The sequence below is a fragment of the Prionailurus viverrinus genome, chromosome A1 (assembly GCF_022837055.1).
Source record: "Prionailurus viverrinus isolate Anna chromosome A1, UM_Priviv_1.0, whole genome shotgun sequence".
Taxonomy (NCBI): domain Eukaryota; kingdom Metazoa; phylum Chordata; class Mammalia; order Carnivora; family Felidae; genus Prionailurus; species Prionailurus viverrinus.
In genome coordinates this window covers 2,493,309-2,518,018 of record NC_062561.1, presented here as the reverse complement: position 1 = coordinate 2,518,018, position 24,710 = coordinate 2,493,309, and the positions used below count along the sequence as shown (strand labels likewise).

Genomic DNA, 24,710 nt, shown 5'->3' with positions numbered 1-24,710 from the left:
TTGGAATACTCAATTTTAAAATTAGTTACATAAATCCCAACGCATTTTTTAACTGTCACTTTCCATGTCCCAACATAACGCTACAAAGTGTTATATGTGGTATGAGAATTTGTTATAAATTCCTTTTTCTTAAATATTGCTTTAAGAATTTGGCTCTTTTCTCCTTAGTATATAGTAAGAAATAGTCTTCCTTGCCCAAGGGCAAGTTCCAAAATTATTGCTACTAAAGAAATATGTATTCTTACGCTTTTCAGCATAAAATGTTATAAAAGCCTCGTAAAAGATATTCTATATAGTAACCTCCCCTCTAAAAAAATTGAGCGCTTGTGAAGACCATTTTTAAAAACAAAACAGAGTCAACAAGTAAAATATTTTCCCCCTCCTTGTCATTATGGATGAAGATTTTTTAGTTTCGTTTTGCAAGTTTTACTTGAAGGATTCTATTACCATGTATTAGGACGGTTCACACCGAAAGCAATTTTCTATAAAAGATCTTACAGTGACCCCCCTGGTACTCGTATCATTTCATGTTTGATAGCCAAGTGCACGAATAAAATTCTCCAAGGATTATCCTTGTTTAATCTGACTCTTGTCCCTTTAAAAAAAAAAAAAATCTGTTCTGTGTAGGCTTTCTTCCCCCCCACCCCCCACCGTTTTTGAGGATCTGAATCAGTACAATGTTTGATGTTAGACCTGTTGTCCTGGAGATCAACTAAAACAAAAGCAGAGTTATTGTTTAGCTTTGGTATATTCTGCAATAGATTTAAACACGTAGGATATATACCAACCCTTATATCTTCCAACCGTGAAGTTACAATGATGGAATAAGTCACTTAATGAGAGAGGAAATATTACAGACACAGAATAAAAGTTTGAGACCCAGTTTTTCTTTAATCCTCTGGGATAAGCTATGAAACAAGCAGTCTGAAGAGTGAATACTCAGTGTCATGAATGATGTGCATAAGTTTACAATAATACGGGCACAAAAGAGATTGTCGCCTTTAGTACATTAGGGTCATTAGAATTTCTCACATCCATGCACCGTTATTTACTTGCATGAATTTACCACAGGTTCGTAGCGGACTTTGCCATTTAATGCTTACAGAGCCTAAAGCTTCCAAAATGCCTATCTGGCCTGTACATATTTCATTAAAAATAAACTCTATATAATAAATAAATATATAAAATAAATAAAATGTTGCCTTTGGAATTTCTATAAATAAATTTAACTTTTTTTTTGTTTTGTTTTGTATTTGTTTTTTTTGTTTTTTTGTTTTTTGCCTAAGAGGTCTTTGCTTTCGATCCACTGGGATGGCACCAGCGAGCATTAACTGAAAAAGTCTCTGAAGTAAGACTGCACCCTCCACACCTCTGAAAACGCAGCGTGCCCTTGCGAAGGCCACCAGCCCCAATCCTGATGAGTCGAAGTATGGCTGTGCGGATACAGGATGAAGTACAACTGATCAAAAATGTAAAAGCGCGTCTAAATCCCAGCATGCATCAGGCCGTTGTCCTCTCTGCCTCTCTCTTCAATTCCCCCTGCTACTCATCCACGCACACACTCGCACCCCCGCTCAGTCTCCCTCTCCTCCTCGCACAAGAAATCGAGCAAGTGGGCAGCGGCCGGCCTCCGGGAGGACCAGCCTGTAAGTGCAGAACAGAATCAGCATGTTCCCGTCCAAGCCTCCATCGGACATCATGCATGCGGCAAAGTTTGGCAACAGTGGAGCTGGGGTGACCCCCCAGCTAATCGAGAAGAACCCACCGCGTGAAACCTTTATAGTGGTTACTTTTTTTAAGGGCTCAAGTGAAGAAATTGTCTTTGTCAACTTTGGCTTAGAATATCCTTATATAGTTCGGGTACTTTGTCGGGGTCCACTGGTCTGGGTAAAAAATGTGTGAATTTCTGGTGCCGTTTAGTCCTGGTTCCTTCTCTGGGGGTCCCGTCTTTGTTTAACGCAACGTAGTATCGCCTTCCAGTGTCCACGTGTTTATAGAGATTCGAAGAGTAGGTGTTATACCAGTTTTCTTCAAACTGTTCTCTGAATACACACTCTTGGGTTAGTTTTTCCTGTTCAAACAAACACACAAACAACAAATGAGTCTTTTTTGCAAAACAGCTACTTTCTGTATTTGAAGCAAAGTTCAACTGCTACGCGATATAACTCTGAAGAGAAACTACTGACTTTAGCCCATTTTGACCATCGGGACACAGGTAGTTAGAGTAGAACTCTACGTTCTAATTGTTCCTCACGGTGAGTAAAGTGCGAAAGATCGCAAATGTTTTCTCCTTAGATTTTTTCATATGCCAAATGATTTCAATGAGTCTAACAGACAAAGGACAACCAAGGCTGTGAGTTGTTCCCATTTTTATCACAGCAAGTAGGATGCGGACCGTCATGGCGGGGAGAGCCTCAGCTGAAGCCAAAAGTTCACATAACTGCTCCACCTTTACTGTGTTTTATAAAGCACTCGCCGTGTAGACCAACCTTCTCAACAACCGCAGTAGTGCTCGTTTATTACTCTATAAGAGTGCCTCTCAAACTTCAGGCTTACAGAGGAATCACCTGGGATGCTTCTTTAAAATGCAAATTTCCAATCCCCAATCCTTTAAAATTCGGATCCAGAAAGTCTGGAAATAGGCATTTTTAACAGGCCCTCGGGGCAGTTCTGATGCAGTTAATTCCCAGTCCGCCTTTTAAGACAGAAGGCTTGCGGTGAGACTTGAGTCTTCCTGAATACAAAGAAGTGGAAACAAATGTTGAAGCCCTCCCACCTCCTGGAACTCAGAAGACCCTCCCCGCGCACAGCCAGCTTAAAAAGCCACGTTCTCCGGCACACGGCTACCCGAGAAAAAGCTGACACTCCCACGGTCCCGAAGCCGAAAGCTTCCGCATTTTCACAAATGTGCTGTACCCCTCCCTTCACCTGAGATTTAGGAGACTCTAGGCCCCGTTTCACCCCACAACCCGGGGCTCCTGCAGGGTCCTCCACGTGTCTCGTGGGCAGCAGCCGTGACCCGAAACAAGGGACGCGTCACTCCCCCAAACCGTGAGCACACCCCAGGCATACAAGCTGTCCCCTGGAGAAACAAGGCGACAGGATCCGAGAGCCTCTCTGCCCTTGTCACCACCGGACTCGAGTTTTTCAAACCGATACCTTCCTAGATGGTACTTTTACAGAACAAACACAGAGCGATCTTTCAAACTGTCCCCCTTGCTCTTGCCCCCCCCCCCCGCCCCCGGCACCTCACATGAATAAGGAAACAACCCGACCAACCCGTGTCCGTGCAAAGGCTTAACGCAGCACAACCCAGGAAGGCGTCCGACGTCCTTCCATTTCTGACATTCGCATTCAGACCCAGAGGACAGCGAACCAGGCACAACCAAAGTACAGATGTCCTTTTCTGCATGCACACACCTGGGACGCCACTTGGTGCCCTGAGCTCACGGGCAGCAGCCCTGGGCTCCTCTCTGTGGAGGAAGTCAGGAGAGCAAAGGAAGGGACAGACGGAGAGAATGTGACAAGGTGAAGCGGCCAGTGGAAGGCCGGCTTCCCCACTTTTGAATGCACCGAAGGCTTAGAACCCACGGGAAACCACACGGGGCCTGCACTCCAGATAGGCGCTCTTCCGGGCACCGGAAGGGTCTGTGACACAGCGTCACCTCATTGGACATGTTTTTCGCGAAGTCCGACGGGGAAAAGCCAAAAGAAAAAAACGACGCCTCTGTCAAGGTGGGGAGCGATGGGGAAACTTGGGAAGGCTGACGCCGTGTTTATAGGGACAAAGTGAACTGTGGGGAGTGGGAAGTACTCTGTGGCTCCCCCCTGGCTGGGTTACCCCACCGGGGCGCCAGGAGAGGCTCCCTGCCCACAGGCAGCCCTTCGCTTCGGTCCACACGAAAACCAGAGGCACATTCTTCTGAGAAAACCCCAGCAACCCCTACCCTCTCTGTGCTTCTGCGCTGGGGGACAAGGCCGCGTGTGATTTCTTTCATCTCTGGTAAGACTGACGAAATAAAACTAGTGTGTTAAAGACATTACCAGCTATTTTAGGCTTTACTTCCATCCGTATGATAAATATTCTCCACACAGACAAGATTACTACTGGCTAAAAATGTCTGGTTTGGGTTTGCTGTGATTAAGTAGATTTTCTCAACAAATTATGGTGAGCTTTTTTTTTTTTTGGTTTTTTTCTTTTACTTAATAAAATGGACCAGAGTACAAAACCTGCATACTGAACTTCCAACTCTACAAAAAAAAAAGAGAGAAAGAAACCATGAAAACCAAATCCATTTTTTCAATTTATTATTTTTTTTACTATAATTTATCGTCAAATTGGCCCGATGCTCCTCCCAGGTGCCCTCCTCAAAGCCCATCACCCACTTTCCCCTCTCCCCCACCCCCCCTCCACCCTCACTGAAAAATGAATTCAAATTAAGCTTTCTTTTCCTCAGGAAATCCTATCACCTGACAGACATTTTATTCACAAACTAAAACACTTCTTTTTCCTTTTGGAAACATGACTTATGCACTACTCCATGCCTGCTTTATAGACCTATCGAACCTATAATACGATGGCTTTTGTTGGATTAGAAACACACACAGGGGCGCTGGGTGGCTCAGTCGGTTGAGCCTCCGACTTTGGCTCAGGTCATGATGTCATGGTTTGTGGGCTCGAGCCCCACGTCGGGTTCTGTGCCGACAGCTCGGAGCCTGGAGTCTGCTTCGGATTCGGTGTCTCCTCTCTCTCTCTCCCCGTCCCCCGCTCACGCTCTGTCTCTCTCAAAAATCATAAATATTAAAAAAAAAAAATTTTTTTTTAAAGGAACACATACACATCACCTCAGCAGAGTATACGGAGCTTGCATGGTGGTGAACAGAACAGCTGTGGAATCAAAGGCCCACGCAGACCCCAGCTTCGTCCTTCACTAGCTGCGGGACACTTACAACTACTCACTTAACCTCTCCGAGTCTCGCAACTTCATCTGTAAGGAGGGTTAGGAAACAGCATCTGGAGGCAGGGCTATCACAAATCCAGCCCCAGAACACGCCTGGCACAGAGGAGGCGCTCCAGGAACCATGGGGGTTGCTGACATAAAGTCCACATCATCACCTCTCACTCCTGGGATGCAGTCTAGGAAACGGCGAACACAACTTCTCCCATTAACTATGTGGGACAGGGAGGCCCAGATGTGAAACGACTCGCCCCGTGGTCTAGGCCACGGGATCTCCTTATGGTAACGGGGCCACCGCAGGAAGAAGTTTCCAGGAGCCCTGCTGGAGGTGCCGCACTCTGGAGCCCAGTCCCTTCCATGTGTTTTGCTTTTCACTAAGCAGTGTGATTCCTCCAGACCTCCTCCCGCAGGGAGGCTTCGGATGCTGTTTCCAAAGGGCCAGGCCTCAGGGCGGGCCACGCAGGGGAAAGGCCCGAGCTCACAGACGAGGCTCAGAAATTCCATGCGGCAACGTTACTCTAAGACTCGTAGAGGCTTCCTGAGCGTCCTTTCTTCTTTACCTCAACGAAAATATAACTTTTAGAAAACACAATTGGCTCTGCAAGAGGAATGCGTGGAGATGGAAAGAAAACCGAGATTATGAACAAAATTCTACAGTGACAGGGACATCACAATCTAGCAACGGGACACATTTGTTGTCAGTATTTATGAAAAGGTTCTTGCTCTACATGTTTCAAGAGGGTTTTGTAACATATGAAAAAAACAAAAAAAAAATTTTTAATGTTTATTTTTGAGAGAGAGAGAATCAGAGCATGAGCGGGGGGTGGGGGGGAGGGCAGAGAGAGAGAGGGAGACACAGGATCCAAAGCAGGCTCCAGGCTCTGAGCTGTCAGCACAGAGCCCGACGCGGGGCTCCAACTCACGAGCCGTGAGATCACGACCTGAGCTGAAGTTGGACGCTTAACCGACTGAGCCACCCAGCCACCCCTGAAAAAAACGTTTAAAAAACAATAAGAAACTGAACTAGCCTTTTCAGTACTCAGAAAACACTGCTCTATTTCCCCCAGCAGGCTATTATAGCATTGTTTATATACACGTAACTAACTTTCTAGGCAACCCAGGAAATAAAGTAAATTATTCCAGTTAAAACAGTATCATCTATAGCCAGCATTTTTTGTGATGGTTAAGAGTTCAATTGCCCCCTATACGGAAGGGCTGCATGACTTCAGTTAACAAGTTAAATGAGACTGTGCCGACATTACATCGCAAACCGCTGGTACCTTTCAGCTCCCATAATTGTTACACACTTAGTATAATGCCGCTCAGATAAACTGACATACCTTGAAAATTAAAATGATCTTGAAGAATTAAAGGCCTCATTACTTTTTTATACCACGTATGTGCTTTTAAATTTCTTCCTCTTATTTGGGATTACGTTAACATGTGACTTCTGTTTTGGACAGATAAACTAGCAAACTTTACAGAGTTGCTCTCTTTATGCTCACACTTTAGAACTCGGTGACAAAATATTTAGTGAGGTGACTATTCCTATGTATTTGTACTCCACAGTGATTTTTCTAAATTGAAAACAAGCAAATGAGTGCAAATCGGGACAGCACAAATATATTAACCTGTATTCTCGTATATGTGCAAAGGAGAAAAAAAAATTTCTGCCTTCAACTGTACACTTTAGAATTATAGAAGTCAGATGTTTTAAAACTCACATGTTTCCAATGCAGACGGTTTATAGAGTATTCCACTATAAAGTGATCAATTCTTGTTTTATTGTATTTCCATGTTTTAATTTTTTTTTTTTAGATTATTTAACGATAGCTGTTTATGGCATACCTATCTTTGAACTGTTGGATTATATCACTAGGCTTGAGTGGAGAATGCGGATTTAATTCAAAAGTCTACTGAAGCCCATGCTTTGGAACAAAATCTGGTGAATGTTAGCAACTATGGAAACCTCTTTTCATTTTATATCATCAAATTCTAAGCAGTGGGAAAAACTGAAATTAAAACTTCAAAACTTTTACGAATCCTATTAAAACCAAAGAATGAGATAATAATGTGAAAATTACAGCACACCCTGGAGAATGTTCAGGAACGCCATAAGACATAAACTCATAGAGACACCACTTTAAAATATTAGACAATTGGAAAATGTGTCATCCACATGGCTATGATTAGGCCCAATTCGTATCTATACCCATTTAAAAACTGAAATCAGAATTTTTCAAAACTCGCGGCTCAGCTCTTCTCATGGAAAACAAATAGGCTTTGTGCTGCCATTCTAGCCATCCGTATTTCTATATACACGTAAATATATGCGGTGTAGTTTTCCCACCTATCCAGATGGTTGCGTGTATTCAACTCAATGGGTCACTTAAACCGGTTGTGAAAGCTAGCCCGGCACGTTAATCCGAGGTCAGTGACTATACAGAAACTAACCTGAGTGTAGAGTTCCCAAACACTTTACAAGTTAATGATTTCATGTAATCGCTCATTCTTGTATCTCCCGTTTATTACAGTCATGGCATTTAAACCTCCCTCGACCACAATTACTCGCACAGATGTACGCTTCCTCATTAATAATCTAGCAGTAAAGTCTTAATGGGAGTTGTTGCAAGGATCGGGGTGATTAAATACGATGACTAAAGGACCATTAATAAGAAGCCAGGTCTTTTAACTCTTCTCTCCTGGGAGAAGTCCCCAAACAGACAGAAAGCAACAAACACAGAGGAGAATGGGCATGAGGGCCCTATTTCCTATTTTATTAGAAGCTCCAGTTCAGAGCCATATCTCCTTGTGCCCTCGATATGGCTCACCTTAAGCCCTATCTTCCAAAACTCTTTAAGATCCCCACTATTCCAGGTGGGCCTGCTTTCGTGCCCATGACTGGAATTGTGGGAACTGAAATAGCTGTATCTGGTCAATCTAAACAAAATGAGGCAAGCAGGCGGGCAATTTTTCATTCTGTCTCATCAAAACATATAGAAAATTAAGGATTCCCACATTCTCTCCTCTCCTTCCCCACCAGAGACTAAACCAAACCAAACAAACACAAGTGACCTTCCCTCCAGAAGCTGCTACTTGGGGATTTGGGGATTCAAAAGCCGGGTCCCAGTCTGAATCTAGGGGCACACAGATACCTTCTATGCTGTGCGCTCACCAGCCTTCTGGCACCAACGATGCCCGCCAGCAAGGACAGAACCTGCCGTGGACAGGCTAGACAATTTAGGGGCCTTCCTCAGAAGCTGCCTAGAGACACGGACATTTGTTTAGCAAATCATATCAGCTTGTAAACTTGTAATACATTTCCACAGATGTAATCCTAAGGGGAAAGAAGACCTTGCTCAAGGATTTAAATTTGAGAAGTCCAATATTCACTCTAAGAAATGTTATTGCTTGGGCGCCTGGGTGGCTCAGTCGGCTAAGCGTCCCACTTGGGCTCAGGTCATGATCTCGCGGTTTGTGAGTTCAAGCCCCACATCGGGCTCTGTGCTGACAGCTCGGAGCCTGGAGCCTGCCTCACATTCTGTGTCTCTTTTTCTCTCTCTGCCTCTACCTCGCTCATATTCTGTCTCTCTCAAAAACAAATAAACATTTAAAAAAATAAAAAAATAAAAAAAATAAATGTTATTGCCTGTATCCCCGAAGAGACGATGCACATTTAATGCTTCCACAAAGAACCTTACAGGAAAAATTCATGAAACTTGTTTTAGGATCTTGGAACACCAGAGGAAAAAGAAATCACAGGTAACATTTCTTACCATAGATAATTATCTGGTAAGAGGAGTATGTCCTCCAGTGACCACTGAAAAGACACAAAAACCTGCAAAAGCTGAAGCAACCTCGCACGAGGTAGCACTCGAGGCAAGAGCCAAGGGTAGGATGCCCTCGAAGACTTAGACTGACAGACAACGGCAGACACAAGTCCAGCCGAAGAGCTGGGAGGGGAAATGAAGGGAATAAGGGATCCTAAAAGACAAAGACAACTGAATCCAACTGCTGTGTTTCCATGATAACCATCTGATATACTGTCGGGAGTGGAATCGGAAAAGAAAAATGGGCCTCAGGTTTTTTACGCTAGACGAAAACGGGTTACATTAGGAACTTGGCTTGTGGGAAGAAAATCAGAGAAACTGAAAGGTGAACCAACAGAATGACAGTGTAAGCCCAAAGGCTATTTCGGAAGAACTGAAAGGTTCACAGAATTTCCGTACATAAAGGAATGCCAGACTTCCGCAAACACACGCGCACAACCTGGGAGCAGTGGGCGGGTTGATTAACAATCCTGGGCCTCATAAAACGGGGGAACCGGACTAAGATATTCCTGAGGTCTCTTTGGGTCTGAGATTCCGGTGGTTCAGTCTCGGAACATGGAAATGCAGAAAGCAGAGGTATCCACAAGAGCTCTGGAAGGACACGCCGAACAGGAAATGGAAAAAGAAACGGCAGTGGAGGAAAACAGGGAAAGAAACCAAATAAAATGTGCTGCATCAGTCGCCCACTGCAGAGACGGTGGGGGCAGCGGATCAGAAACGCAGACTGAATTAATGCTTCCAGAAGCAGCCAAGGGAATGAGGCTGCTATTTCAAGGAAGAGATGCGGCATGGCGGAAGACCTCACCTCGGCCCCAGGCGCCCCTGCTTTCCTCTCCCCGGGAGATCTTCGGGTGATCCCGTCCTGGAAGGTGTCTTGCCTGCCACTGCCTGGCATCGCGGGGCCCGCCGCTGTCCTCGCCCCCGCGCTGGCCGCAACAGGCATGGCTCATCAACGAATGTCTGCCTGACCAGCAAACCCTACATCATAAGCTCTCCCTCGGAGAACTCACTTGGGAGAAAAACCAAGTCTTGCAAGAAAACAAGAAGTCAGCAATGTCCTAGAGTGCTCACACCCGACGGGAAAGCCAGACGTTCGCATAAGGCAGACAACACGCAACGCTGAAGAGAAATGATACCGGAACTCTTGAATTTCTCACACGCGCCCCCAGGCAACGCTCGTGTGCCCCTACACCCCCACCCCACCCAACGCCCACCGAGGAACGCTGTGTAAAATCGCAAAGTAGATCAAGTTTGCCTGTAGCATCCCCCCTACTTCTTGGGTCTCCAGCTTCTAACTCCAACTGTAGTCCTGCCCAGATTTGTCTGGAAGCAAGCTTTTCCACCCAATACATAAATGGCCCTGCTCTCTTAGAAAGTGACCAGTGTTGCTGTCCCTTCCTCTCTGTAACACACAGATGACGGTGTCTAACTCTCTCAGGGCCCGCTCTCTCTGCCAGACTGTAACAACCCACTTCCATGCTAATCAGGCCTAATACCATCAACTAATAATTCCATTCCATACATATGCTGACACGGATGTTTTTTTAAACAGGGCTTGAATCCTGAAAACACGATTCTGATGGTAGACATTTTGGGGCTGGGACAGCCTGGTGCATTTGCTACTATGTGAACGTTAGAAAAATGAATAAGAGGGGCGCCTGGGTGGCGCAGTCGGTTAAGCGTCCGACTTCAGCCAGGTCACGATCTCGCGGTCCGTGAGTTCGAGCCCCGCGTCGGGCTCTGGGCTGGCAGCTCAGAGCCTGGAGCCTGTTTCTGATTCTGTGTCTCCCTCTCTCTCTGCCCCTCCCCCGTTCATGCTCTGTCTCTCTCTGTCCCAAAAATAAATAAACGTTGAAAAAAAAAATTTTTTTAAAGAAAAAAGAATAAGAATAATACAAAGTAAATGAAACCCCAAAGAAAGAAATTTCTTCAACGACGTGGATAAAACGATTATGAGCTACATATGAAAATAAAGTATCTAAACTTAATCTTGATAAGCACGGTTAACACTTTATTAAAAATTTTTTAATGTTTATTTATTATTGAGAGAGAGAGAGAGAGAGAGACAGAGCACGAGCAGGGGAGGGGCAGAGAGGGAGACACAGAATCTGAAACAGGCTCCAGGCTCTGAGCTGTCCGCACAGAGCCCGACGTGGGGCTCGAACTCACGAACTGTGATCATGACCTGAGCCGAAGTCGGATGCTCAACCAACTGAGCCACCCAGGCTCCCTGAGCATGGTTAACACTTTCAAGTATAATTGAAGGGATGCCACATTTTGATGTGGAGGAAATCTGTATTTTCATAGATTATGTCATAAATCATTCCAGAATCCAAACGTGCAAGAAACACACTTTCTGTGCATCTCCCACCCCGGAAGGAATATGAGAGGCTGCACCAAGGCGGCCTTCCAGAAGCACTGCCACACTCATCCGTGAAGAATGCTAAGGGAGCAAGCCTGTGCTAACGAGCCACAGCGAGCCAAGCAGTGTGCGGGCTGTTTCATAGGCTTCATCTCCTCTAATCCTCACAGCAATGCTGTGATGTGGCTGCCATTAGCCCCGTTTCACAGTTACAGCTCAGCAAGTTTGAGTAGACTGCCCGAGGTCACACAGCCGGGGAGCCACAGAGCTGGGATGCGAAGCCTCGTGTTTCCACTACTCTCTGTCTTACCTCCAAGTTCGAACTGTTCCAAATGCAAGCACAGGCTTAACTATTCCATCAAAACATTGCAAACAGAAGACCAACTTGAAAGATGCAGAAAGAAAAGGAACGCAAGCCAAGAGAAAACCACCCGGAACACAGCAATTCGTATGCAAGGAGGAGGGAGGGATGAGACCTCGAGCTGAGAGTGGACAGCATTTATGTGAGGACACAGAGTGCATCGTGGCCGCTAAACGGGCAAAGATCACGCCATGCTAGAGCAAAGCAATCACACCGTGCACCACGGGGAGAGGGATGTCTTTGGCATGACCTTGGCAAGTCTGTTCTTAGAATACTGCATTGAGCTTTGAGCATTTCATTACAAAGCAAAAGCAAATCACGACGGAGATTTCAATGAATTATCACACACACACACACACACACACACACACACACACACACACACGAATAGGGAAAGAGGAGATCAACTTAGGTCAGGATTTTAAGCATTTATACAGAGGATGAGGGAACACAGCTCGTAGGTCTCTCCCACTTAACGCCATAACCTGTCAATCCTTAGGGGAGCCCTCTGCTCCCCTTAGGGGTGTCAGGAACGCAGACATTTTTCTCGGCTACCTGTTGGGAGGCTGCTGGGGTGTACCAGGTCAACAGACTGAGAAGTGATGTCTGTGCACAAGGACAAGTCAGTCCCGGGCATGAGGGAGGCAGGAGGGACGAGGTGGACGGGCCCCTGCTGGACCTGCTGTCGGGCCAGCGGCTGCCACTTGGCTCCAGGGTGGCCAGCTTTCTTTGTGAGGCCGCCGGGCACCTGCCAGGCCCATGGCTGACGATGATGACAGGAGAAGACCCTCCAAATGCCAGCAGTGTAGCATTGGCAGCAGCTGTGAGAAACGGCAGAAACCGGCCGGACCACACCATGGGTGGGGGGGCGGTCAGGCGCAAAGATAACAGAATTAGCACACATCCACCAGCCACCACGTTTCCAAACCCTGCAGCAAAGCTGCCTTTGCACAAGCCTTCCTCCCCTCAGGACACCTGCCTATTGTCCTCTACGTCCTCCGTGAATAATCCTGACCTCCTCTCCTACCCTAGAACTGAGCTCTCTCCTCTAAGCTCTCCGAGCCCTTTTTGCACATAATTCTGTGATAACGTGTATCAGACCAAATTATGATTCTTGGTTGGTGTATCTGCCCCCCCTCCCCCATGAAGCTGCAAGTTCTCGAGCCAGTTCCAAGTTCACCCACAAGAGAAAGTAGCATTTGCATTTGTATGTACAGTTGGCTCTCATCATTCGTGGCAGCGCTGTTCTCTAAAGCTGCCGTGGACGCTGAAGGGGTGAATACTGAAGCATTGCTCCCAAGAGAAATCCAGGGTCAGGTTCCTGTAAGCCTCCAGTCATAACACTTCTGTCAGACCATCAATATGCGATCTTGGTTTTTTGTGGGTTTCTGTTTAAGTTAATGTTGTAGATTCGTTAACAATAAACTCACAGCACGAGAGTTCAGGCCCGAACAAAACTATCCAACTTATGTGGTTTGCTCCCTAACCTGTCACAGCCGTCTCACATTTAGAAATACCAGACGGGGTCGCCTGGGTGGCTCAGTCGGTTCAGCGTCCGACTTCGGCTCAGGTCATGATCTCACAGTTCGTGGGTTCAAGCCCCACATCGGGCTCTGTGCTGACGGCTCGGAGCCTGGAGCCTGCTTCACGTTCTCTGTCTCTCTCTCTGCCCCTCCCCCGCTCATGCTCTCTCTCTCTCTCTCTCTCTCTCTCTCTCAAAAAAAAACGTTAAAACATTTTAAATACTAGAAATACCACACAGCACTTCAGCACTAGCTTGGGGGGCATTTTAACCCGTAAAATCACCCACAAAAAACACAAAAAGGAAAAACGTGGCGCTCAACAGATGCCCAAAAGGACACCTGTTTTCAGGATGAGCTGACACAAGAAGGCGGAGCGTCACCTGGTGGGCCCCAGCTGGAAACGTGCCCATCGGGCAACTCCCTTTCGCTTCTCCGTGAATGTCTGCAAATGACCACGGAAGAGCCAGCGGGAATGATGTTAGGGTTCCAAGCAAATGCAGGAAGTAGGCGAACCGGCAAATGTACAATCTGCAGGTCACGAGGATCAACCGTGTTCCCGGCAGGTATCAGTGGGAGGCGGCGTCAGTGACGTTTGTTGGCTTTGTGAAAGCAGGCGGGGAAGACTGAGGGTGTGAGCCGGTGAAGGTGTGAGCAGGCGAGGGTGTGAGCGAGTGAGCGAACGAGGGAGTGGGAGCAGGAATGAGCAAGACTGACCCAACAGCCCTTCCTAACTCTGATCAGCTTGTCCAGCATCACTAATTCAAGGAACTGGGGGAGACTGACGCACTTCACTTACTTACTTACTAATTTATTTATTTATTTACTTATTTACTTATTTATTTATTTAATTTTTAACGTTTATTTATTTTTGAGAGACAGAGACAGAGCACCAGTGGGGGAAGAGCAGAGAGAGAAAGAGAGACATACAATCTGAACAGGCTCCAGGCTCTGAGCTGTCAGCACAGAGCCCGATGCGGGGCTCGAACTCACAGACTGTGACATCATGACCTGAGCCGAAGTCGGATGCTTCACCGACTGAGCCACCCAGGCGCCCAAGACTGATGCACTCTAAAGAGAAGCAGGGGGGCTGTGCAATTCAGATCCTGTCCACGACACAGGCTCCAGGCAGGAGCAGTTCAGGTTCTCTGTGACCAACAGTCTATTCTGAACCGAGAGCTGATGGTGGAGGGGTGAGACAGAGCACAGGGTGAGGGAGAGTTCCAGGCAGGTTAGGAGCAGAAGCAGCAGCGGGCGGGTGTGTCGGAGGCAGTCAGTTGGTACCTCTGCTGTCCCTGGTGTTGCCTTCTCTTGGTGGTCCTCACACTCCCCAGTTTACAAATTAACCAGATTTCCCAGGCACAGGGAGGCTCAGGACCTCAAAACCAGAGGTCAGCATTGTCAGTGTGCAAAATAGGTGAGCGAAATATCCATTGCACAGATATGCTGCTCTTTTCCAACGAATATATGAACTGCTCTGTAACAAATTCATTTTAAAATGTTCAGGAATTCGCAGAGGCTTTTGTCATAATGTATTTTTTCAATCCAAAGACACCAGTACAATTCCTATCCTGTGGGGCTCCCTAACACTTTTTATCCAAATGGGAGCCTTCTACACAAGATGGCCAGGAGCCACTCTGATCTGTACATCAGTCCTTCTAATCTTAAATACCTATTTATAATTTGGATGCTTAGGAGCCAGGGCCCATGGGTCTTTGTGAAAGAAAGAAAGAAAGAAAAGAAAGAAAGAAAGAAAGAAAGAAAGAAAGAAAGAGGGAGGGAGGGAGGGAGGAAGGAAGGAAGGAGAGAAGGAGGGAGGGAGGGAGAGAGGGAGGAAGGAAGGAAGGAAGGAAGGAGGGAGGGAGGGAGAGAGAGAGAGAGGGAGGGAGGAAGGAAGGAAGAAAGAAAGGAAGGAGGAAGGAGGGAGGGAGGGAGGAAGGAAGGAAGAAAGAAAGGAAGGAGGAAGGAGGGAGGGAGGGAGGGAGGAAGGAAGGAAGGAAGGAAGAAAGAAAGAAAGAAAGAAAGAAAGAAAGAAAGAAGGAAGGAGGAAGGAAGAAAGGAAGGATGGAAGGAAGGAAGGAAGGAAGAAGGAAAGGAAGGAAGGAAGGAAGGAGGAAGGAAGGAAGGAAGGAAGGAAGGAGGGAGGAAAGGAAGGAAGGAAGGAAGGAAGGAAGGAAGGAGGAAAGGAAGGAAGGGGGAGGGAGGGAGGGAGGGAGGGAGGAAGGAAGGAAGGAAGGAAGGAAGGAGGAAGGAGGGAGGAAGGAAGGAAAGAAGGAAGGAAGGAAGAAGGAAGGAAGGAAGGAAGGAAGAAAGAAAGGAAGGATGGAAGGAAGGAAGGAAGGAAGGAAGGGGGAGGGAGGGAGGGAGGGAGGGAGGGAGGGAGAGGGGAGGAAGGAAGGAAGGAAGGAAGGAAGGAAGGAAGGAGGGAGGGAGGAAAGGAAGGAAGGAAGGAAGGAAGGAAGGAAGGAAGGAAGGAAGAAGGAAGGAAGGAAGAAGGAAGGAAGGAAGGAAGGAAGGAAGGAAGGAAGGAAGGAAGGAAGGGGTGATTTGGGATCCCGCTGACAACACAGTCATACTTTCAACATGTATTAAGTGTCAACCACAAGCAAGACACTGTTTTAAGTGCTGGCAGTTCCACGGGAAACGAAAGTAACCGAGTCCCTGCCTTACCCTTTATGAAAGGACTTCGAAGAACGAGGAGCCAGTGGGGGCTCTACCCCAAGAAACAGCCACTCACTCTCTCAGGCTTTCTTCATCAGACTTTTCTGGCAGGCACTAGGCAGCGGGGCTTCAGAAAAGGGAGCAGTTTAGAGCAGGGAATGGGAGTAAAACCAAGGGCAGGACACAGAGGGGATCTTCTGTGAAGTCTGCACCTGTCATGAGGAGGATTCTACTCTGAGACTCCTGAGCCTGAACAAAGACCATTCCTGAACATGTTGCCTGGTACCCAGAGCCATCCTCCTCCAGAGAAGATGAGAGCAATCTACTAAGCTATTGGGACGCCTGGGTGGCTCAGTTGACTTTGGCTTGGGCCATGATCTCGTGGTTCGTGAGTTCAAGCCCCGCGTCAGGCTCTGGGCTGACAGCTCAGAGCCCAGAACCTGCTTCAGATTCTGTGTCTGCCTCTCTCTCCGCCCCTCCCCTGCTCATTCTCTCTCTCTCTCTCTCTCTCTCTCTCTCTCTCTCTCTCTCAAAAAATAAATGAACATTATAAAATTTTTTTTTAATCTACTGAGCTATTAATGACCAAAACCAAATCCTTTCCAAAACCTGTAACATCTCCAGACCTATGCTCTGTGACTTTGGTCATTACTGACATGGGACGTTTTAAACATGTCTCAGTAGATCAGCAAATCAGTACAGCTACTCCGCTGAACAACAAACGCTAAAGTAAAATTAAATAAATAGAGACACATTTTTAAAATGATCTTCCACTAACTACTGGCCATCAGTATAGATGCTAAAGGAACAAACCAACCACAAAATAAAAACTAGGCTGCTAGAGAGAAAACGAAATTGTTCCAAAATCATACCTGCAGAGGAAATACTAAAATCTTTCTCTTAATACATGGTTAATTCTGGTAAAATTATTTTTTATTCCCAAAAATGGATGGCCGCTCTTATGCATAGGTATCGAACAAAGTTTATTAATTCACCTACGTTCCAATCATAATTGTCTGTCACTCTCCATGTGACCTTGAGTAAACCACTAAGCCACTAAACTCTCACTCTCTCCACCCCTAATACGAGGACAGTGTATGAACTAAATCGAATAATGCAGGATACGATGCTCTTCTGAGGAGCCGCCCTCTTTGTCCTCAGAGAATTACTCCTTGATCCTTTGAAAACTGGCAGCGTGCACACACAGCGAAGGCAAGGCTCTATTACCCAAAACATCTGCTTAAAACCACCTACTTCCAGAGCATACCCGCTATCAGGGAGATTACGAAACAAATGACCCTTTTCATTTCCTTTATGTGAACTACATTCCTTGGAGACCTTCTACAGGACATGCCTGAACATCTACCATCAAAGTAAGCGGAACTGACAAACCACAGGGACAAATCGCGAAGTCTGGCGGGGCCTTGCCGTTTGGTATGGTTTCCCGTTCCATGCGCACGCGAGTGTATTCGGCCTGTTCACAAGTTGCTCACAAGTGCCAATGCAGCATGCCTACTGGAGACAAGAAGGCCTCCATGAAGTTGCCTCTCAGGCCTGCCGCCAACCCTCCTTGTAGGACCTCACACCTCCTGTGCTGTTTTCAAAGCTGGCGTGTGCAGACCCCTGGAGCACCAGGGCCTCATCTGCGGGACTGTGAGTTTTCTGCCAGAACGTCTTCACTTTGTCTTTTCATGTCGTGACGAAGCAAAGGGATCGTGGCGAGGCCATTCGAGACCCTCCGGAGGACCACCTGTAAGCACACGCTGCCACCCAAGGACGTACCTGTGCTAAACAGCACTACCGAGTGATACCCCCACCATCAGGGCCAACAGGAAAAGAAAGGACAGACTGGGCACATCAGCAAAGACCAGATGACATCATGTGGCGTCCCAGTAATTGGAACAGGAAGACTCGGGGGGTGGCGGGGGGGCAGCCGTCTTCCCAAGGTGCGCCAAGGTGTGCAGAGCTCCGAAGAGCACTAGGGCCACACTGACAGTGAAGCACCTCTTAGCCTACGGCAGGTGACATCTTCCATCACATCAACGCAACTGTGCCCACATGGATTTTACCGGTCTTAGAGTTTCGTGTGAACTTTCACATTAATATGCTTTGAATTGGAACTGCCAGAGAAGTATAACAAGTTCACGTTGGTATGTATTCAAACAACATAGTAACAATAATTGAAATCAGTACGGGGTTCTAAGGATCTGAGATACTTTATTTTTTTCCTCTTAAAGAAGCTGATATATTCCTTCCTTTGGGGACAGGTGGATCTACGGGGTCTCTCCTCCTCCACCCCACACCATGGAAACACCTGGATAATTTTTGACTCACGTACCTCTGGCCAGTAGAGACAACTGCTTCGACTAATGTGTTTTTTTCTTAAGTTTATGTGCGTAGGAAACATGGTCAAAAATCCATCACACCTTCTTACTACGTGGATTCATATAAACCAGGTCCCAACGTTGTCTCCGGAAACCTAACAACCAAAATCTTCTAGGAAACACATGTTTCATAAGCATCTCCATCAAGATGATGGTCGGGTTCCGACGCACGGGTCTGAAGGCTGCAAGAGTCCCTCTGCCATCTACAAGGCCTGGGTCTCTCAATAAGGAAACACAGAGCTCTGTAGGTTGTCTCTGTAGGCAACTACACACAAGGTAATGCCATCGACACACAGTGCTCAAGTACAGCAAGGCTCTGCATGTGTGCAGGTCGTGACAGGCTGAGTAGTTGAGTCAACAAACACTGACCATATGCCAACTGCACATAACATGTACTGCTGGGCCCTCAAGAAACAGAAAGATGAGAAAGAGAATCTGACTCCTAGGAACTGAATCTAGAGGAAAAGACCAACAGGAATTAAAGTTCTGGACGGAATAAAGTAAGTGTTACAGAAGGGATACAAACCTGAAATCTGCACATCATCCTTCTGCATCACGTTTACAGATTCTATGCTCTACTTTCCTCTATCATTGCGATTTTAGTGACTGTGCTACCTTTTTTTTTTTAATATTTATTTATTTTTGAGAGAGAGAGAGAGAGCATGAGCAGGGGAGAGAAAGAGAGGGGGCGGGGGGAGACACAGAATCCAAAACAGGCTCCAGACTCTGAGGTGTCAGCACAGAGCCCGATGCGGGGCTCGAACCCACAAATTGTGAGATTATGACCTGAGCCAAAGTCAGACGCTTAACTGACTGAGCCACCCGGACGCCCCTACTGTGCTACCTTTTTTAATGAAATGGTAAAGTTTCTTTCATTAAATGCAAGCTTTTTTTTTTTTAAGATTTTATTTTTAAGTAACTCTGCACCCAACATGGGGCTCAAACTCACAACCCCAAGATCAAGAGTCTTCACATGCTCCTCTGACTGAGCCAGCCAGGCACCCCTAAATGCAAACTTCTTGAAAGAGATTAATTTTTTCCATGGCATTCTTTTTTAAAGAGATACTTATTATAGTCAATTTTTCTTAATGATTAAAGAATCTTGATAATATTCAGATAAGTTAGATTAAGACTCTAAAAGCAACTATCTGAGCCTTACTTCTGGTCTCTTTGATAAGAACAAAAGTGACAAATGTAATACTCTAATACCATAATCCTCTGGCCAAGCAAGTGTGCGTGCACGTGTGTGCGTGCGTGTGCGTGTGTGTGTGTGTGTGTGTGTGTGAGATCTGACACCTTCTCTATGACTCAGGCAGATACCCTAATCTTTACATTTGAAAGCTCATGTGCCCTAACTTGTCTGCTCTTCCTTTTCTGAGACTCCTGTTCATGCCTTAAGATGCAGTTTCAATGTTATCACCCAGTTTCCCTGAGCAGTTATTATGCACTCTTTCGGACCCCCCACCAAGATATTTGTGTGTTTTTCTAATATGGTACATTTCACACGGCACTGAATGATTGTAAGTACCTTTCTCCTCCCAGAGTCTGAGCTCTTTGCTGCGCTGTTATGCATTTAGCATAGAATTAGCTGTACTGCGCATATAAGTGTTCGTAAATGAATGAGCAAACAAAGGGTTGACACATGGGTGAATTAGCCCATGAATGCCAGAGTCAGACCCCAACCCAGAGGCGGAATTATTCAGGTCAGGTTGTCCTTAAATCATATCGTGATACACACTACCAATATCCTTTCTCCTGCTGCCACGTTCTACGAGGATAGCAGAATCCTATGCATTTTTCTAAAGAAATACGACTCTGTTCATCTCTGGCCTTTGAGATACATTCCCAACATAAACTTGAAAACAAAAGAATTACATAGACGAAAAGAGACAAGTTACCCCAAAACGCATTGTAAATTAATTTTTGCTGCATCTACACATCCATGTACTTTTCGTGAGGGGACGTCTGCTATTTCCCCACATCTCCTCTTAGCCTTCTTTCATAGTAACACACAACCTCATTCGGGCAAAAAGTCTTTAAGCTACAATTTGTAGTGTACCCTTGACCCCGTCAACCGCCCCCCCGGCGCGGTGTAAAATCTGCGTGCCGCTGCACTACTGATCGCCAACTGTTGACTAGAAGCCTTACCTGCAACATAAGCAATTAACACACATTTTGGATACTAGATCCTTACAACAAAGTCAGCTAGCGAAAAGACAATGTGAAGAAAATGGTAAGGAGGAGAACGTACATTTACAGTGCTCTATTGTATTTATTAAATAAATAAATAAATAAATAAAACCTGCCTATCAGAGGACCCGCACACTTCAGACGTGTGTTGTTCAAGGGTCAACTGTACTTAACGACAGAGTCATTGCCAGTTTCCCTTCTTTCCTTCTCCCAGGCTCATCCCAATGAAATGGGATGTTTTGGTCACTCCCGATTTCCACTGCCACACCCAGATATGGTAACCACAACCCCGATGGAAAGCGTAATTCCCGGCCACGGAGGAGCCCTGATCTAACTTCCATTCCCGTCTCCTGCCTCAGGTACAGACCAAAGGGAAAACCATCTGGCTTCCCAGGAAGCTTTCTTCCCAGCTCTACACGTAAGGGACGAAAAGACCTCGCGGCACACACACTTTGTGTATGCAGAGAACATCACGCGTCAGGCAGACAAGACCCAAGAGTGAATCCCAACAAATCCAAACCACACGTCCTTGAGATCCAGAGTAGGAAAAGACACTCCAGATAGCCAAGTCAAGCTGTTCGCTTCACACACGAGGAGAGCAAGGGCCCTTGCGGGTGGCGGAGACAGAATGAGAGCCCAAGTCTTCTGACTGCCACTGCCATGCTCTCACCACCTTACCATCTTTTCCCAGCCTCAGCCATATCCGCCTCGGGCGGGACCCACCCGGGACGCCATATCACAGGCCAGCTTAGTGTGGCAGTCGGAAGATGGGGGTTCTCCCTTCCAGCAGGGTCCTAAGTACACCTGACCACAGGGGCAGAGACACAGCGAGGGCCACACCCCTGTGTTTAACGAAGCAGCAAAATAAATCACGGCGCTCAGTTCTTTTCAGCCCGACAAGTGTTTATCGAGCACCTACCCGCCACGTGCAGGTACAGGTCAAGTGGAACCCTGAATGCTGTGCCAAAGAACGCAGGCATTCACCTTCAAAGGTAAGCACCTGATCTACGTGGACAGCGGACATTCACTTGCGAGTTCTGAAGGGCAGTTCTCCCAGGGGCGTGGAGAATGGATTGGAGAGGGGAGAAGCTTGGTGTGCAGAAGCCTCTGGAGACCGCTCTCCAGAAAGGAAATCACAGTATGCAAAAGCGTTCCCTTCCATGCTTTCCCCTGAGCAGTTCCCAAGCCTGCAGGCACTCTGGACACGAGAAACTGGGCATTCCCCAAGCACGGGGCGGTGGGGGGAGAGGAGGCCTTTCCTCGGACCCTCCTCTTCTAGCTGGGGTTCCACGACTGGGGTTGTCGGCCAGCTGTGTGGCTTTGTGGCCACATGGCAGCGGAGGTGGGACGTCTACTCCCAGCCACACACTCGGCGGGCTTCCCAGAAAACATGCCAAGAGGGGGTTCTCCAACTTTCTGCCCCCTGGCCACCGTTTCGGAGAGTCCTGTCACTGATAATGACCGGGCCTACGTTCGGGGTACATTCTAGAGCCCGCATTCTGTCCGCAGCCTGTGTTGCTGACAGGGCCTACAGAGGCAGGCAGCTGGAGGAGGGGAGAGACGAGCAAGAAGCCACCGAAAGAATCCAGACGGGGAGATGAGGCTCGGCTGGTCCACACACACAGAGGCCACTGTGCTGGACATAAAGTTCCACTGCTCTCCTTGTCAACCACGAAACTGCAGGGGCGTGCACGGTGGTCCATGGACAGGGGAACAAACGTGGCCTCTATTTGAGTTTAGTCATTTGTCACAACCTTTACAAATGTTTACCTTAATACGGGTTTTATAAAATATAACAATCTATATGAACTATATTTTATATAGAGAATCCTTAAATAATTTAACATACACTGTTGAGACCCAGACTCGAAAAAAATTGCTTGGGTGGTGATATGTGATCAAAAAAGCCTAGAGACCATGGTGATAAACCTGTCCCTCCACCCACTAGATGTCAGACTGTGCCCTCCACACAAGAAGCGTTTTATTGAGTTCAACTGTGACCGACCTAATTAAATCCACACGATATACCTAAAAGTGGAAAAAAAAAAAAAATTTGAGGGGGTGACAAAGGAGAACATCATTTTATGTTTTAAAAGTTTAAAAGCTTCCTTATACCTTGTATCTTTGCACTTAAAAGTGCTGGCAAAGATAACTTAGGCAGTAAATAACTTGATCTAAACCACGAACGGTGTTTCAAAAGCTCAACCCAATCCTATGCTTAAAAAGAGACTTTAAAATCATCTATTTTCTCAAGGACACACTTCTTTTTAAAAGACTTAAACATCTAGGGGCGCCTGGGTGGCGCAGTCGGTTAAGCGTCCGACTTCAGCCAGGTCACGATCTCGCGGTCAGTGAGTTCGAGCCCCGCATCGGGCTCTGGGCTGATGGCTCAGAGCCTGGAGCCTGTTTCCGATTCTGTGTCTCCCTCTCTCTCTGCCCCTCCCCCGTCCATGCTCTGTCTCTCTCTGTCCCCAAAATAAATAAACGTTGAAAAAAAAATTTTTTTAAAGACTTAAACATCTAGCAAAATCAACCAATCTAGACTCAAATTTCACCAAGGCAGAAAAACCAATGTCACATCATTGAAAATGGTGTGTGCTATATTCAAATGACACAGGACACTTATTGTCATCTGGGGATCTTGCGTCTGAAAGCATTCCAACCCCTGCATGTGTATGTGTGAGTATACACATGTATTTTCTAATACGTGGACAAGAAAGGGGTATATCTAGACAACGTTTCTCTCCATTATGTATAAAGATGCCCTTCATTTCTGCCTCCCGTTCTCAGTTTCTTTTAATTTTCACCTTTTTGTGGATCTAATCAAACTTCTCCTATTGCCGATAACGTGGATTCAATTCTCATTTGGCCACCGATAATGGCAAGGAAAAACTAAAGGCTGGTTTCACTACAAGCGTTTTTTTGGCGAAAATTCAAGTTGGTATATAGTAACTAATAATCTATTATTCATACTCATACATTTAGCAAAAAAAAAAAATGCATTAAGTTCCTACTGTAAAGCATGCACTGTTTTAGAAACTGCTAGTACAAGTAAAGAGATAACAAAGATGTAAAGTCAGTCCCCTTCGCTCAAAGCAGAAGCAAGGACTTTGTCTCACTCACTGACATCCCACAGCGCCTAGAATACTACCTGGCACCTGCTAGGATACGATAAATACTTCTTCAGTGCCTCCTTCCGGGAGCTTACAACCCGGTAGAGATGGGAAGTGAGACCAGAAAAAAAAAAAAAGAAACTTATGATACTTGCAAATAATTATAATATTTTTATATTCTTATTCACGTACAAGAATATCTGGCAATAATTTCCATCCCTCTCTTCCCTCTACATAATGAGAGTCTTATGGAGCTCAGAGAAAGGGTTTATACTCACTGCATGGCTGTCTGTTTCTAGTTTTAATTACACTGCTTTGCAAAGCTTAGGAGAAGATAATTTCAATTCATTTCAAAAATAACTCCCATTCAATACAAGAAGATGGGATTTTTCACACTTGTGAATTTTTTATTTACTTGACAATGAAAATGGTTTGGCATATAAATAAAGCATTTTCTTAGAAACTTGGGTCTGGTGAAGGTCCAGGGCTGATATCTATAAATACAAACAGAATGGTTTTTCTCAAAAAGCAAGAACTTACGCTCTCCTTCCAAAGAGACTCAGCTTCATTTCTAGATACATATCATCTACAGAAAATGCAGTTCCAATCAAATAAAGCATGAAGATCGGCAAAGTCTCTCCCAGTACTTACTGATCCATACAGCTCCCCCTTCTCATTCATCCCGAGGTAGAGTCCACTGTCCACGCCTCGAATGCTGACCAGGCCCACTGCTATACTGATAAATTCCAGAATGCCTAAGAGACAAATGGCAGAAGGCAGAAGACAGGTCAGAGCACAGAGCAATTCCTTAGTCTCAGCATCCCTAAGACTTTTTGAGAGGACACTGAGCCCAACTCCCAACTTGGATAATCTCACACTTATTGATGAAGTGTCTTCTCCTGGGGCGCCTGGGTGGCTCGGTCAGTTAGGCGTCCGACTTCAGCTCAGGTTAGTGGGTTCGAGCCCCGCGTCGGGCTCTGTGCTGATGGCTCAGAGCCTGGAGTCTGCTTCGGATTCTGTGCCCCCTCTCTCTCTCTCCCTCCCCCGCTTGTAATTTCTCTCTCTCTCAAAATAAACATTTTTTTAAAAAAATTTAAGTGTCTTCTCTTAAAACCACTGCCTAAGAAAACTGATTTTTCAACTAAATTCCATCTTATAAAAATGATACAAAAATACTTACTAACATGACACATAACAAAAAAATTTTTTAAAGCTAGTGTTTACAGATACCCTAAGAAGTGATATGACAGATAAATCAAAATACATCTTCAAATTAACCTTAGAAGAGTCTACTTTAAGAGAAAAACAACTTACTTCTTACTTCATAAATA

The 24,710-nt window shown here is 46.1% G+C and overlaps 1 protein-coding gene across 2 annotated transcripts in view; it reads right to left on the bottom strand.

Annotated features, from left to right (window-relative positions):
• Positions 1–865: 865 nt before the first annotated feature.
• The window catches only part of FGF9 (fibroblast growth factor 9), a 95,000-nt gene continuing 71,155 nt past the window's right edge, over positions 866–24,710 (bottom strand). The window contains exons 2-3 of one of the 2 annotated variants that reach the window (XM_047874690.1): positions 24,031–24,134; positions 866–2,071 (exon numbers count right to left, since the gene is read on the bottom strand). In XM_047874690.1, coding sequence (XP_047730646.1) covers positions 1,826–2,071; positions 24,031–24,134 — 350 coding nt within the window. In that variant the 3' untranslated portion in view covers positions 866–1,825. Of the gene's footprint in view, positions 2,072–24,029; positions 24,135–24,710 lie in introns of those variants that run through there. The other variant, XR_007155581.1, reaches the window with a different exon arrangement.